The sequence below is a fragment of the Oryzias melastigma genome, linkage group LG11 (genome assembly GCF_002922805.2).
Source record: "Oryzias melastigma strain HK-1 linkage group LG11, ASM292280v2, whole genome shotgun sequence".
In the NCBI taxonomy this organism is placed as follows: domain Eukaryota; kingdom Metazoa; phylum Chordata; class Actinopteri; order Beloniformes; family Adrianichthyidae; genus Oryzias; species Oryzias melastigma.
This window is the reverse complement of record NC_050522.1, coordinates 23,489,205-23,503,207: the sequence shown is the minus strand read 5'-3', so window position 1 is coordinate 23,503,207 and position 14,003 is coordinate 23,489,205. Positions and strand designations below refer to the sequence as shown.

At 36.2% G+C, this 14,003-nt stretch overlaps 2 protein-coding genes across 2 annotated transcripts in view; both read right to left on the bottom strand.

Moving 5' to 3' along the window:
- mindy1 (MINDY lysine 48 deubiquitinase 1) overlaps positions 1 to 6,761 on the bottom strand; it is a 12,039-nt gene extending 5,278 nt beyond the window's left edge. The window contains exons 1-7 of the mRNA XM_024298238.2: positions 6,621 to 6,761; positions 4,602 to 5,351; positions 3,057 to 3,302; positions 1,129 to 1,334; positions 981 to 1,038; positions 740 to 804; positions 460 to 618 (exon numbers count right to left, since the gene is read on the bottom strand). Of these exons, the coding sequence (XP_024154006.1) occupies positions 460 to 618; positions 740 to 804; positions 981 to 1,038; positions 1,129 to 1,334; positions 3,057 to 3,302; positions 4,602 to 4,965 (1,098 nt within the window). The 5' untranslated portion in view covers positions 4,966 to 5,351; positions 6,621 to 6,761. The remainder of the gene's footprint in view (positions 1 to 459; positions 619 to 739; positions 805 to 980; positions 1,039 to 1,128; positions 1,335 to 3,056; positions 3,303 to 4,601; positions 5,352 to 6,620) is intronic.
- A 1,384-nt stretch (positions 6,762 to 8,145) lies between these two features.
- LOC112162604 (saxitoxin and tetrodotoxin-binding protein 2) lies at positions 8,146 to 12,060 on the bottom strand. Its single transcript, XM_024298427.2, has 6 exons — positions 11,900 to 12,060; positions 9,474 to 9,619; positions 9,292 to 9,386; positions 8,626 to 8,751; positions 8,432 to 8,551; positions 8,146 to 8,316 (listed from the first exon to the last, which is right to left on the bottom strand). The coding sequence occupies exons 1-6, from the start codon at positions 12,017 to 12,019 to the stop codon at positions 8,267 to 8,269; spliced, it is 657 nt and encodes a 218-aa protein (XP_024154195.1). The 5' UTR covers positions 12,020 to 12,060; the 3' UTR covers positions 8,146 to 8,266.
- Between the last annotated feature and the right edge of the window lie 1,943 nt (positions 12,061 to 14,003).

The window sequence follows — 14,003 nt, the reverse complement described above, 5'->3', positions numbered from 1 at the left end:
TTTACTTTGAAAACAGGAAGCTTCACTAGCACTTTATTTTGAAGGTTTGTTTACTTCTGGTAACAGTAGCTTTACCGGCTTTGTTTTAGTTAATTTATTAGAATCCAACATTCTTCTGTATTTAAGAGCAATACATATTTTACTACATGATATTTTACAATACTATACTTATAAAGGTCACGAATCAGCGATCTTGGACGTTGTAAATATTTGTATTTTCGGGAGCAGATCACGAGAATTCGAGTATTGTTGCGGCCTTTTCCACAGCTTAGATCACCTCATATTTTTTTAAATCTCATTTGTTCATTTTCGTGGACGTTCCTTGAATGATGAAGGTTTGTTGCATCGACACAAAAATAGCCTCCTAGCATAATTTACACATTACCGCCCTCTGCTCATCATCCTGTTCCGTCTCGCCTCAACACTCCAGGAGCGGCTAACCTGCGGCGGCGCGTTTACCTGCGGGTCGACCAGCCAGCCGTGGTACAGCGGGATGTCCAGCAGGTCAAACACGATGCATTCGGGCGTGTATTCAAAGTCTGAGACTCCGGTGAAACGAACGTTCACATCCAGACCCGTGGAGAGTTTGGGCAGCACCGCCATGGCGTCACTCATGTTCTGTGGACACGACGACCAAAATACTAAAGCTGCGTTCAAATGTGGCTACAGTGTTAAAGTCTCTAACTTGATGAAACATCAGTGAACATTCATTGTGTGGACGTTGGTCACTACTGTGTACCTGTTGGAAGTTGAGCTCCATGCCGTTCGTCTTTTCTCTCGGCGTGACTGATAAGACACAGTCTCCTACAAAATAAAAGACATTCAGTTTTCTGATTCCATCTGTAAATCCTCACAGATTCATGGATCTCAGTGTTTTTGTGTTGATGAAAAATACACAAAACACATCTTTAATGAACAAAAACCTCCAATCTAACTTTAGGACTTTTATTGTGAAGGCTGCTTGAACAGGTGAGCCCTACCCAGGTGAGCCATCAGTTCTTCAGTTGTGACCATTTCAGTCTGAGCAGGTAGCTTAGCCTAGAAAAACAAACCACAAACAATGCTTCACAAACAGAGTTGCAAATAATTTTTAACAAAAATAAATATTTTGATAACCATTCGTTCTACCTTCCAGCGTAAAAACAGCGTGTTCATAATGGCCAGCAGGGGGCAGGGTCCATTTTCACTCTGGGTGATGATGGGAGTCTTCTTCTCCTTCCATGTGATCCACTTCACCAGGTAATACGCCGGCATGGCGGGTCTGGGTTCTGCAGCAGCTGCAGCTGCGTCAGTATGAGGAACAGGAGGAGCGGCCGCAGAGAAAACAGCGCCCCCTGCATGCAAAGCACAGGAGTGTTATTGATTTAAATGAGCAAACTGACAGGTATGAAGACAGTCCGCATATGATCATTCATTTTATATAAAAAAAGTTCACAGTAGTGTTTTAATTATGATTATGGGAGGTTTTTTTCTTTTACCAAAATCCCACAATCTAAATGTCTTTAAAAGCCATTTTTCATGTTGATCTGAAGCCTCTTCTCTGAGGGGGCGTGGCTTCTAAAGCCAAGAATTCACAAACTTCATAGATTTTGAAATATTGAGCAAAATATGCAAAATATGAGTGAAAGTCTTCAAATGTTAACATTTTAAGTAGATTATGAACAAGCCTTTAAATATAATCATGGGCTATGTTTTAATCTTTTATAGTAATGTTCAAAAATGTGGAGTTTATCTAATATTTTAGCAACATGCTAACGTTTTTGGCTAATTTGTTATCTTCTGGGTTTTTTTAGGCTAATTTAGAGTTTGGCTTCTATTTTAGCAACATGCTAACGTTTGACTAATTTAGTTTACAAATGAATTTTAGGCTATTTTGGAATTTAGCTAGTATTTGAGCAATGTGCTAGCTATTTCTTTTGCTAATTTAGCAACAACTGATATTTTTTATGCTAATTTGGAGTTTGGCTAACATTTTAGCAACATGCTAACACTTTCGACTAATTTAGTTTATTGAGGAATTATGGTCTATTTTTGGAGTTTAGCTAGTATTTACGCAATGTGCTAGCTTGTTTTTGGCTATTTGGTGTCTATTTTTTTTTGTATATTATTTGGAATGAAGCTAACATTTTAGCAGCATGCCCACATTTTTGACTAATTTTGAGCTTAGTTTCTATTTTAGCAACATGCTAACTTTTTTGACTAATTCAGTTTACTGAGGAATTTTAGGCTATTTTGGAGTTTAGCTAATATTTGAGCAGCATTGTTTCATTTTTGGCTAATTTGTCATCTTATATTATTTTTAGGCTAATTTAAAGTTTAGCTTCTATTGTAGCAACATGCTAATGCTTTTAACAAATTTAGTTTGCAGAAGAATTTTCGGCTATTTTGGAGTTTAGCTAGTATATAAGCAATGTGGTAGCTTTTTTTTAGCTATTTGGCATCTACTGAGGTTTTTAATGCTAATTTGGAATTTAGCTAACAATTTAGCTGCATGCTAACGTTTTTTTTGGCTAATTTGTTATCTTTTATTTTTTTGGCTAATTTAAGGTTTAGCTTGTATTTTAGCAACATGCTAACTTTTTCAACTAATTGAGTTTTCTGAGGAATTTTAGACTATTTTGGTTTAGCTAGTATTTAAAACAAGCTAGCTTTTTTGGCTAATTTAGTATCTACAAAAGGTTTTTTGGGGCTAATTTGGAGTTAAGCTCACATTTAAGCAACACACTAAATATTTCTTAAAATTGACACGTATTAGGGATTTTTTTAACAATTTTACTACATTTTTTTTTCTGAGATTTAGGTCAACTTTAGCGCTCTTTTATAGTTCTTTAACAAAATCCCTTCAGAAGTTAAAGTAAATTGCATCACCATTTTCAGCTAAAAGCTTCAGCATCTTCAATGACTACTTACAGCAAAAAGCATTCATACTATCCTTACTGCAGGTAATGCAACTTTTACAGTTACATTTGTTCTCTTTCATAAGAAAAACGCCACACATACACATTAAAACTAAAAAACATGATTTTCATCAGAGGGGGATTTTAAGGAAGTTTCACCTGCAGCTTCCGGAGCTTCATCCTCCTTCAGACTGGGAACATCCGTGGACATCGAGGAGCTCTCCACCCCCACAGCGGGGCAGGACGACGACAAGCCGTCCTCTATGTCCAGAGAGCTCCCCGCCGCTGGGAGGCCGTCGGAAAACTCCAGGCTCTGGATGGAGAAGGAGGCGGAGTCGGTGGAGTCGCGCTGGTCGTCGGAGCCGCCTTCGGTCATCACCGAGGAGCTCTCCTCCATGTTCACATCTGAACCCAGAGAAAAGGAACGTTTCACGGAAAGTTACTTTAAGTTGGTGCAACAGATTCCAACAAGTTTGGGGGGGAAAAAAAAACCATTTTTTTCAGAAATAAACAAATGAGCAACAACTTTCACCTGGAGTGACAATAATGTTATTGACCTTTGTGTAAAGAAATAAAAAAAACTGTAGAAACATTAGCACTTTGTTTATTTTAAAAACCTTCTCAGTGGTATTTAAATAGATTTATGCAGTTTTTAGCCAAAAAAAAATCTGTTTTCCAGAATTTGTCCTTGGAGTTCATTTAAAATCTACTTCTGACTTGTGGGCAAGACTTTTATGCACTTTACCGCTAGCTTACAGCCCCTCAGTGGAGCGGAGCAAGGACCTTGTGACCCGACCGACAAATTTTCTACCCAACATATACGATATTTTTCAAACTGCATTTTTACACCTGCTCTAATTTACAGCAATTTGAAAAAAGACATACTCAGAAATGCAACTTAAAGCTTAATTTTCTTTATATTTATGTTGTCCATGATCAGAAAAATTAAACAAGATCATGTCAAAAACACCAAAAACTTTTTAAATCAGAGAGGATCTAGTTTAGTATCTATAAAAGCAGCAAAGTTTAGGACAAAAATATAACAGAAAAAAGCAAATTAGCCACAAGTATAATTTGAAGTGACTGAATTACACAATTGGGTCAAAAAGCAAAAACTATAACCTTCTTTTTCCAATTTAAAGATTAATTTTTCACCAAATTACAAGGAGAATAAAACAAATTTGTCTCCAGAACTGTTTAAAATACTGTTTGTAGAAGTATTTACACAAGAACCACATTCATGACTTTGTACAATGCGGTGCCACAAGATGTTTGTGTTTTTGTGCGTCTGCTGTGTGAACATGTCTCGTAACAGCTTGTATCCTTCAGGAACAAAAGCCCATTGAAGGCAGCTTTTGCACCACAGCTTCCTGAATATAAAAAAAAAAAAAAGAATTTAAAATCCATCATGGTTCGACTTAAACCAGGAAATGCTTCAAACACAAAATAACATCAAAGCTTTGACTCAAACACGACGAAAACAGCAGATGTGTTTTTGTTTGGTGGCGTTTTCTGTATGTATCAGAGTCACAGATGATCACAGACGCCATGTGGAGCAGACATTTGGGGATTTTTGGTCAAAAAGATGTCGCACTCGTACTTTTTTAGCCACATTTGTGGCTTTTTTGCATGTTGTTCTGCTTCTCTGTCCTATTTAATCATGTTTACATGATGCAAATGTGTCACAGCTGTGAACTGCTCTACCTGCAGCTCCATCCGGGTCGGCTCTCCCGTCCGTCTTAACCCGCCTGAGCAGCCCTGAAAGCGTTCTTTCTTCTGTGGTGGTTATGAGAGTCAGCGTCTCGTTTTCAGACGACTGGCTCGGCGATGACTCTGGCGGTGTGGGCGTGGCCTCCTCCTCCTCCTCTGCGACTCTAGCGGCAAAAGGCCTGTCACCAAACACCAGTCCTGCCGCTGACGTCTGGTTCCTTAAGGCGCCGGCTCCCTCCATTGTCATGTTTACAATCCGTTCTTTGGAGACGCTTTCTGTGTCAAGAGACGACTCATCCAGGCTGCGATCAATCAGGACGTCTGCTGTCGCTGCAGGCTGGGAGCTGGATTCCGCCATGACTGGCTGAAACAAGATGCCAAGCCTTTACAGGACAATGGTGTCTTCACCAAAAAATGGTGGGAGAGAAGCAGTAAAAGCTCGTCCTTGAAGGGTGGAGTTTCCTTCAGATGGACTTTGTAAAAAGGGTGAATGTAGAAGCCAAAATCTGGAGCTTAGAAGACATGATCGCCACAAACCACTAAGAAAAACAAGGACAAAGCTGCAACTGAACACCTCTAAAACTGCTGGGGTTTTTTTAGCAGGTGTGGCCACTATTTACTAACATTTTACTGGAGCACGACCACAGTCTCAAATGCTGGTCACGCCCACATCTTTACTAATAGAGGTTAAAAAAAGGGCAGCTAAACAGACCAATCATTTCCAATGTATGTGGCCTGCCAGACCTGAGGAGAAAGAAACAAAAATTAGCATTTTAATGTCGGAACTTTAGGATTTTACAACAAATATTAACACTAAAAATTAGGCCTGCCACGATTAGTCGACTAATTTAATAGTCGATTAGTCATTATTTTAATTATATGGAGTTAGTGTCGTAAAGTTAAACATTTGTGTGTGTTCAGCTCCAAAAAATGTACTTTTGTTATATTTGAGTCAGTGAGATCAAACATTTAATAGTTCCTTTGTTTCAGATGCCGACCTCATTTGATTTAATCTTATTTTAATACCAGAAACTAATGAAGGAAAGAAGCTGCACGATTCATTAAAAGTTTAATTAACTATCATCTTAATTGTCTTTATTTTTAGTTAGTTTAAAGCAAATGATGGTTAAGATGTGTGTTTTACATCCACTCTGTGTATGACTCTATTAATCGACTATTAAAATAATTATTTGTGGCAGCCCTTCTAAAAAAATACAGCGAGTCGTGTTCACCTGACAGCTCACGAGACCAAAAAGTGTTTTTTGTGGTCATGCTACACCCTAGTTATGGGAGAAATGTGGTTATTATTATGAGCTAGTAACTGTAAACAGAAGAACATATAGAAAATATGCAAAAGTTTATATTTTGTCGATAAAAAAAGCAGGTTTTTGGAACCAGGACTCTGAAATAGTGAGTACTTAGAAAATCCTTTTGACAAGTTACCCACAATGCACCTTTATCAAAAGATTTAGCTTTGAAATGACTCAAAACAAATGATTTTTGGAACCAGCACTAATAGCAGACTCTGAAATAGTTATTAGTCAATCAAGCCATAAGTTAAGTTTCCCACAATGCACCTTAATTATGTTATTTCGCCTAAAACAGCAGTTTTAAGCGAGTTTTAAGAGCAGGTTGTGAATTAATGATTAGTCAGTCAAGAAATTGCTCAACTTTCCCAGAATGCACCTTATCAGGTAGAAAACCACAACAGAAACTCAGCGTCACTCCTATTTATTTAACATATTTAGCAACCAAAGCTTCCGCCTACAGCCCTCATCTCATAAGAAGTATGTCAGGACCCCTGGCACTAACTGACAGCTCAGCATTAAGCCGCTTTCTGCTCTGACACAACTCCCTGTGCTGCTGCTAGCAAACCTTTTGGCTAGCTCTTCCAGCTAACTCAGCTGTTTATCTCTGAAAACATCCAAACTTCCCCGTTGAAAGAGGCGCGTAAAAATGCGGCGCAGAGCTCTGCATTTCAGCCTGAAAACGGCGGAACACGCCCGCACTTACCGACGGGGGGCTGCGGGTCCGCTGCCAGCGCTGACGTTAGCTACTGGACAATCATTCTAGCTGTTTACATTCTTCTCCGACAGGCTCGCAGGCCCCGCCCACTGCCAACAAGACCCCGCGACGCCACATCCGGTTGTGTTACTTCCCACTTCCGTTACTAGTTTTAGCAATAAAATAAAAACAGTTAAAAAAATAAGTATAAATTCTATTTAGACGGTCTATGTGGTATGAATACAGTTGTATAAATGCATTTAGAAACTTTTTAAAATATTTATATGTAAATTTACTCGCAAAATCTTTCATTGATAACTTCAAGTTTGATTTGTTTTAAATAAAGTTTATATTACATCTAAATTGAATTTCTCTTTTCTCTCTATTTATTGCAATTATAATGAAGTAAAATATGAAAATATGAAATATTACAATATGTACTGTGACACAAGACCTAAAACTGATTCTTTTCCCATGAATATTCCACTAATTCCCAAAAGACTGAAGTAATAGTTGTATCTATGAATGTCATTGTAGTTGTGGTAATATGGTTTTTCGTTATAACCATTTTCTTAATCATTCTGAGCTTAATGTCCTAATGTTGCGTAACCTTTTAAAGTGTGTTTTTGTATTCAGTCTATTTAACTTTTTAGTAAAAGGAATCTAAATGTGTTCAAGTATACTAGATCCATAAGTCAATATACATAAGATGTACTTTTTAGATACCATTTATACATTTTAACATGTTCCAATTTAGCCTGAAGAAATATTCAGTTCGTATACTTCCAATATACACATCCATGGTTTATAGTAGACTTGCTATATACTTAGACTTATATTTATACTTCTACTGAAGTATTTTTATAAAAATAATTTTCAAGGGTACAAATTCACACAAAGGGTGAACCTCATCTTTAATTTTAAAAGGAGTTCAAATTTAAATTGAACAAATTTTTGGTTCTTTATTTCTACAAATAAAATTAATTAAAATAGAATAAGATGAAATAGAAAAAAGTGTTTGAACCGATTATTTTTCCATGAGAGCTTCAGTTAAGTTATGTTCCTTTAAATGATACAATTGATTTTTTTTTTTAAGTATACATTAGTATAAGTATAGCAACCATACTAAAGACCATATACATGTAGTGTAGGGACAATACTAACTGACTATTAATTTAGACTATGCTAAACACTTTAAGTTTACAGTACATGGGTAGTATACTGTCTCACTTTTACTTTGTAGTAGACTTTAATAGATTACTTTTTGCCAAGAGGTTAAGAACCACAAGATTAAAGCAATAGGTGTAGTGAAATGTTTTTTAGTTGTTTTTAATATCTATTTTCGTAATCAGTTTGTATATAATGTTATCATTTTGTCTAACTTTTTTGTAACTTTATGTGCTCATAGGTTATTTGCCTGTTCTAGTGTTGTCTTTTTTATGTGTATTTTGTCTCAAAACAAGAGGAATTATTAAAAAAGAAAAAAAAAGACAAGAAAGCATGATTATATCAGATATTAAATAAAAAGAAGGCCTTTTACAACAAGCAGATCTTTTTTATTTTGAGGTAGAAAAACACTCATTACATGTTTTTTACTCTTGATTTGCTTTAGAAACGATTCTTCCAGATACAAGCTGAAATCTCCTTCGTTCCTCCTAAGACTGTTCAGGGTTTCCTTCTGGAGCTGATTTCCTGTGACAGAAGTCTGTGGTGATAGAAGAAAAATAAAACATTTGTCAACAAAAACGCCATTTATTGTCCTTTTTTCAGTACTTCTCCCTGGTTCTTCAGTCGGCCCCTCTGTTGTGGTTGACACTCACCAGCGACTCCGTCGTAGACGTACGCCTTCTTGTCAGGGAACCCCAGACAGTCGGCCAGTTTCTTGTGGTCATCATGGCCCGCTTTGTGCTTCTCAACGTCCCGATGTGACCCTTCCTCCTCTGACACATAACACACGAATGTGAGATCAAACGCCCAAACAGGAAATGTTTTTACAAGGAGACGTTGATTTTACTGTAGTCGAGGAGGTATCGACCACTTGAGGTCTTGTAGACCAACATCAAACAGTCGGGGCAGGTTTCATAGAAGTCCACGGCTCCGGTGTCGTTGTACTCCACAGGCTGTCCGTCCACTTCCAATCCTGACATAAGAACAGCAATGGTGTACAGAATAGTTCATAATTAAAGAGTTTTAAAATGTTTAAAATCCCAAAAGGTTTTTTGATGCATAATAAAACCAAAATTATACTCCAGTTTAGTGCAAAAATACAAAAAAATATTTTTAATGGTTCATTATATTTATAATGTAGAAGCAAAAAAAACTTCTGCTGTGAAAAACAAAATTTATATTCATTTAATATCAAATTTGCCTTAAAATGACCCTCCAGATCCATAACAATCAGATGGAAGCAATTCTTTTTGGAAAAACTCCACAGAAAGATGTTTGTTTAATCAGATCAGAATTGGAAAACATCTCATAAGGAGATTAAATTGTGACGTTTCAACATCTACAGCTGCCTGCACTAAAACATGAGCCTGTTTGGAGGCTGTGATTCAAGAATTTTTATTAATTGTACGTTTGATTATCCATGAAAACTAACTCCTTTTAACTAGGTGAAATTCTGTTTTATTGTAATTACATTAGATAATAAAAACAATTCTCCATCTTTTGTGACACTTACGGATGTTGTCGACACGCAGCGTTTGGATCTCGGTCTCATTGTTGGACGGTGCGGTCACATTCATGAAGTAAGTAGTGCAGGAAGAAAGGTTCTGACTGAAAAACATTAACACTAACCAACATCAAGTCAACAGAAGATGTCACACGGATCATTATTCTTTAAATTCCAGAGGCAGAACTCACTTGTAGACGTTCCTCTCGATGTACGAGATGGTTTTGTTTTCCGGAAGGAGTTGGAACTCCACGTGGGAGCTGGAGATATTTGACACCAAACTGTCACCTTCTTCATGGTCGGCCACGGACCAGACCAGAACCCAGTTCCTGAAAATCTGCAGGAGACGAGTTCAAATCAGCAGCTGAGAAGTTCAGATTCTCTAAAACACGAATCCACCAAATAAACGTTTGGAATTTTGAAAAACAAAAAAAAGTTAAAATAGACAACTTAAATGACTTCTAGGGGTCACTATGAAGCATCTGTTTTCCATCCAAGAGGAAAACAAAGACGTACATGGATCTAGTCATCTATAAGTGGATGCATCAGAATAAAGTGAAGCTTGTGGCCCCCCCAATGTATCCGTCTGCCCCGATTCACAACAATTTGAACAAAGAAATACTCAAAAATCTAAATTTGAGCTTAATTTTCAAGGATAATCATCAGAATAAGTCTATAACTCCTTAAAAGATCCCGGACGAGCCCCCAATTATGTATATTTTTGTATTGTCCGTTCTATTTTTAATGCTGAAAATCTTAAGAATAATGTTTTTTGCATACTTATGTCCTTTTATCACCAGAAAAATGGTACAAGAACATGTTAAAACACCAAACACATGATTTTTATGAAAGTGAGTCTTTAGCCCCTTAAAATTCCCAGACGAGCCCCCGCTTATTTTTGCTTTTTCTGTTGTCTGCTCTATTTTAAATGCTGAAAAACATGAGGATTATGTTTTTTATATATCCTTTATCACAAGAAAAATGCTAAAAGAATATGTTAAAACACCAAACACATGGTTTTTATCAGAGTGACTGTTAAACCCCTTAAAAGATCCCGGACAAGCCCCCACTTATGTTTGTTCTCCATTGTCTGTTCCATTTTAAATGCTGAAAAATCTGATAATTATAATTTTTTTAGTACGTCCTCTATCATCACAAAACATATTGAAACACTAAACACACGAGTTTCATCAGTGAGTCTTAAACCCCTTAAAAGATCCCGGACGAGCCCCCACTTCTGTTTGTTTTGCATTTTGCTTTATTTTTAATGCTGAAAAGCTTGAAAATAATTTTTTTGTCCTCAATCACCACAAAAATGCTACAAGAATATGTTATAACACCAAACACATGGTTTCTATCAGAGTGAGTCTTTAACCCCATAAAAAATCCCGGATGAGCCCCCACTTATTGTTGTTTTTCCATTGTCTGTTCCATTTTAAATGCTGAAAAATATGCAAATTATTATTTTTAATACGTTCTCCATCATCAGAAAAATACCACAAAAACATGTTAAAACACTAAACACACAAGCTTCATCAGTGAGTCCTTAAAAGATCCCGGACAAGCCCCCATTTCTGTTTGTTTTGCATTGTTTGTTTTATTTTAAATGCTGAAAAACATGAGAATTATGCTTTTTTTTAAAATATACCCTCTATCATCAGAAAAATGCTACAAGAATATGTTAAAACAACAAACATGTTCTTTTTAATCAGAGTGAGTCTTTGACCCCTTAAAAAATCCCAGACGAGTCCCCACTTCTGTTTGTTTTGCATTTTGTTTTATTTTTAATGCTGAAAAGCTTGAAAATAATTTTTTTGTCCTCAATCACCACAAAAATGCTATAAAAATATGCTATAACACCAAACACATGGTTTCTATCAGAGTGAGTCTTGAACCCCTAAAAAAAATCCCGGATGAGCCCCCACTTATTGTTTTTCCATTGTCTGATCCATTTTAAATGCTGAAAAATATTAGAATTATTATTTTTAATACGTTCTCTATCATCAGAAAAATATCACAAAAACATGTTTGTCACACTAAACACACAAGCTTCATCAGTGAGTCCTTAAACACTTTTTATCAGAGTGAGTCTTTGACCCCTTAAAAGATCCCGGACAAGCCCCTACTTCTGATTCTTTTGCATTGTCCGTTTTATTTTTAATGCTGAAAAGCTTGAGAATTATTTTTTTTAGATTATATATATATATATATACTATATCCCCAGAAAAATGCTACGAAAACATGTTAAAACACCAAAACAAATTTTTTTATCAGTGTCTTTACCCCTTAAAAGATCTCGGACGAGCCCCCACTTATGTTTGCTTTTGCATCGTCTGTTCTAATTTAAATGCTGAGAAACATGAGAATTCTGATTTTTTTTTTTTAATATGCCCTCCATCACTAAAAAAATGTCACAAAAACATGTTAAAACACCAAACATGCTCTAGAATCTATAAAATCTTCTCCAATATCCATTCTCTCTCTTGCAGGGATGCTCTGGATGTCCTCATCCGTCTCCATCCACTGTTTTTCCTTCACATCCACCACATCTGACCCTCTGTTCTTTCTTTATCTCCACTCCATGAACACACATCTCTCTTCTCTCTCCGTGTCTCACCTTGTTCAGGTCTTTCGTCTGCAGCCTTTTGGTCAAACCCTCACACTTGGAGGGGTTTGGAGCTGCATGTGAGCCGATCACCGCCAGCAGCAGCAGCACTGAGATCTTTCCTGCACTCATCCCTCTAAAGACACAAACGCTGCCACACTGACAGGAGGGCACGCTTTTAAAGCTGTAATGGGGTCAGCTCAAAGTTTGTGTGTACTCAGAGTGTTGCTCAACCAAAATGTAATCATTGAGTTTTCAGCTGTTTGTGCATTTTACTCTAGAACCGTTTTTTGTGGAGCCAGAAAGGAGGACGAAAACAAGGGGATTTAGGTCAATAAGAGAATTAATTCAGCAGATTCTGATGATGAATCATTAGTAACAATATAATAAAAGCTCTAGATGTCCTTCCTGTGAGATTTCTGTTTTAGTGTTTGGATTAATTAGCATTTATGACATAAAAATCAATTTAAGTCAGAGGTGTCAAACTCAATCGCACAAGGGGCCAAAATCCAAAACACACCTTAGGTCACGGGCCGAACATGATAAACATTTATTGAACTACATTTTTCAAACTTTAAAACATAACTTTTAACATAATGAACTATATATATATAACATTACCTGCGATAATGCTAGTTTGAATGCTGTAAGCTGAATTTGGCTGCTTAAGATGCTAGTGCTGATAGTTGAAAACACTGAAGTTGTATTAGCTAAATTCCAATTTAGTCTTAAAAAAACAGAAAAAAATCAGCTAGCAAGTAGCTGAAAAAATAGCTAGACTTCAAAATTGTCTAAAAAAACTGAAAAAAGCCGAAATAAGCCAGAATAGCTACCATTTAGCTGAAATATTAGCCAAAGTAAAAAATAGACAAAAAAAAAAACGCTGTAAAAAAAGCCAATATTAGCCAAAATAGCGAGAATGTTGCTGAAATATTAGCTAACATTTAAAATGTACAAAAAGAATACTGAAAAAAGTTTAAATTAGCCAAAACAGCTAGCATGTAGCTAAATATTAGCTAAAATAGCCTAAAAAAATCTTAGTAAATGCCAAAATAGTCCAAAAACCTAGCATGATGCAAATGTTTTAAAACATTAAAACCGTAAATTTTTTATCATAATCATGAATAAAAAAAATGCAGGAATATTATTCCAGGATAAATCAACTTAAACCTTAAATAACTTTCACTATTTTACTCTCCATAAAAATATATTTTGTCCAAATTATACAAGTTAGAAATAAGAGCAAGATAACATCGGGCCATTAATAACAAAAGGAGGGCCGGATAGAATAACCAGGAGGGCCGGATCCGGCCCCCGGGCCTTGACTTTGACACATGTGATTTAAGCCAAAATACTTTTGTAAAAATGCATCAGCCATCATATTTTACTTCACATTTAGACTGATGCAGTGTTATACATTTATACCTTAATTCTTAATGTATTGCAAACAGGATTTTCCATCGTCCACCAGATCAATGTGTCACTACCTGGAGACTATTTAAAGAGAAGTGATTGACTGAAATGCATCGATTGGGGTTTTTCTGAAGCAAACAGTCTGAACTACTTTAGGTTGCATTGTTGCAAAGAGCTGCAAAAACTATCAATTTGGAACAAAGGACTCCTAAAACTTGCAGAAAAATCCTAAAATTACAAAAAAAAATAAAAAATAATAATCCTCACACATGACGTTACTTTCCATTTCCCTCTGCAAGTCTACTCAGAGCTCCACATGAGAAATTTATTAATAAACACATTTTTCAAAATGGCGGCTTTTCCATTGGTGTTAACTCCATAGCAACCATTTTATTTTTTACTCACCTGGGGATGACAAACTAGTCTATGTACTTTTTAGAAGAATTGTCAAAAGTAAACCTTTGGATTTCCTTGGCAACAAAAGTTTTTTGCATTGACAGTATATAGAGATGGACAAAGCACCTGTGACGTCACCAATAGAAAATGCCTTACCGCCAGTTCCAACAAAACAAAGTCAATTCTGGCTAGTATAAGCTAGTATTTTAACAACATGCTAGATTTTCTGGCTAATTTGGCATCTACTGAGTTTTTTTGAGCTAACAGTAGATGCCAAATTAATAAAAAATAAAAAAAAAAGCTAGCA

Excerpts from the sequence above, each read along its gene's own strand:
- LOC112162604 (XM_024298427.2), bottom strand. The coding sequence starts at position 12,019 with ATGAGTGCAGGAAAGATCTCAGTGCTGCTGCTGCTGGCGGTGATCGGC. Across the intron at positions 9,620-11,899 it reads AGACGAAAGACCTGAACAAG|ATTTTCAGGAACTGGGTTCT; the intron begins GTGAGACACGGA and ends CGTCTCCTGCAG. Across the intron at positions 8,752-9,291 it reads GCTGCGTGTCGACAACATCC|GATTGGAAGTGGACGGACAG; the intron begins GTAAGTGTCACA and ends TTCTTATGTCAG.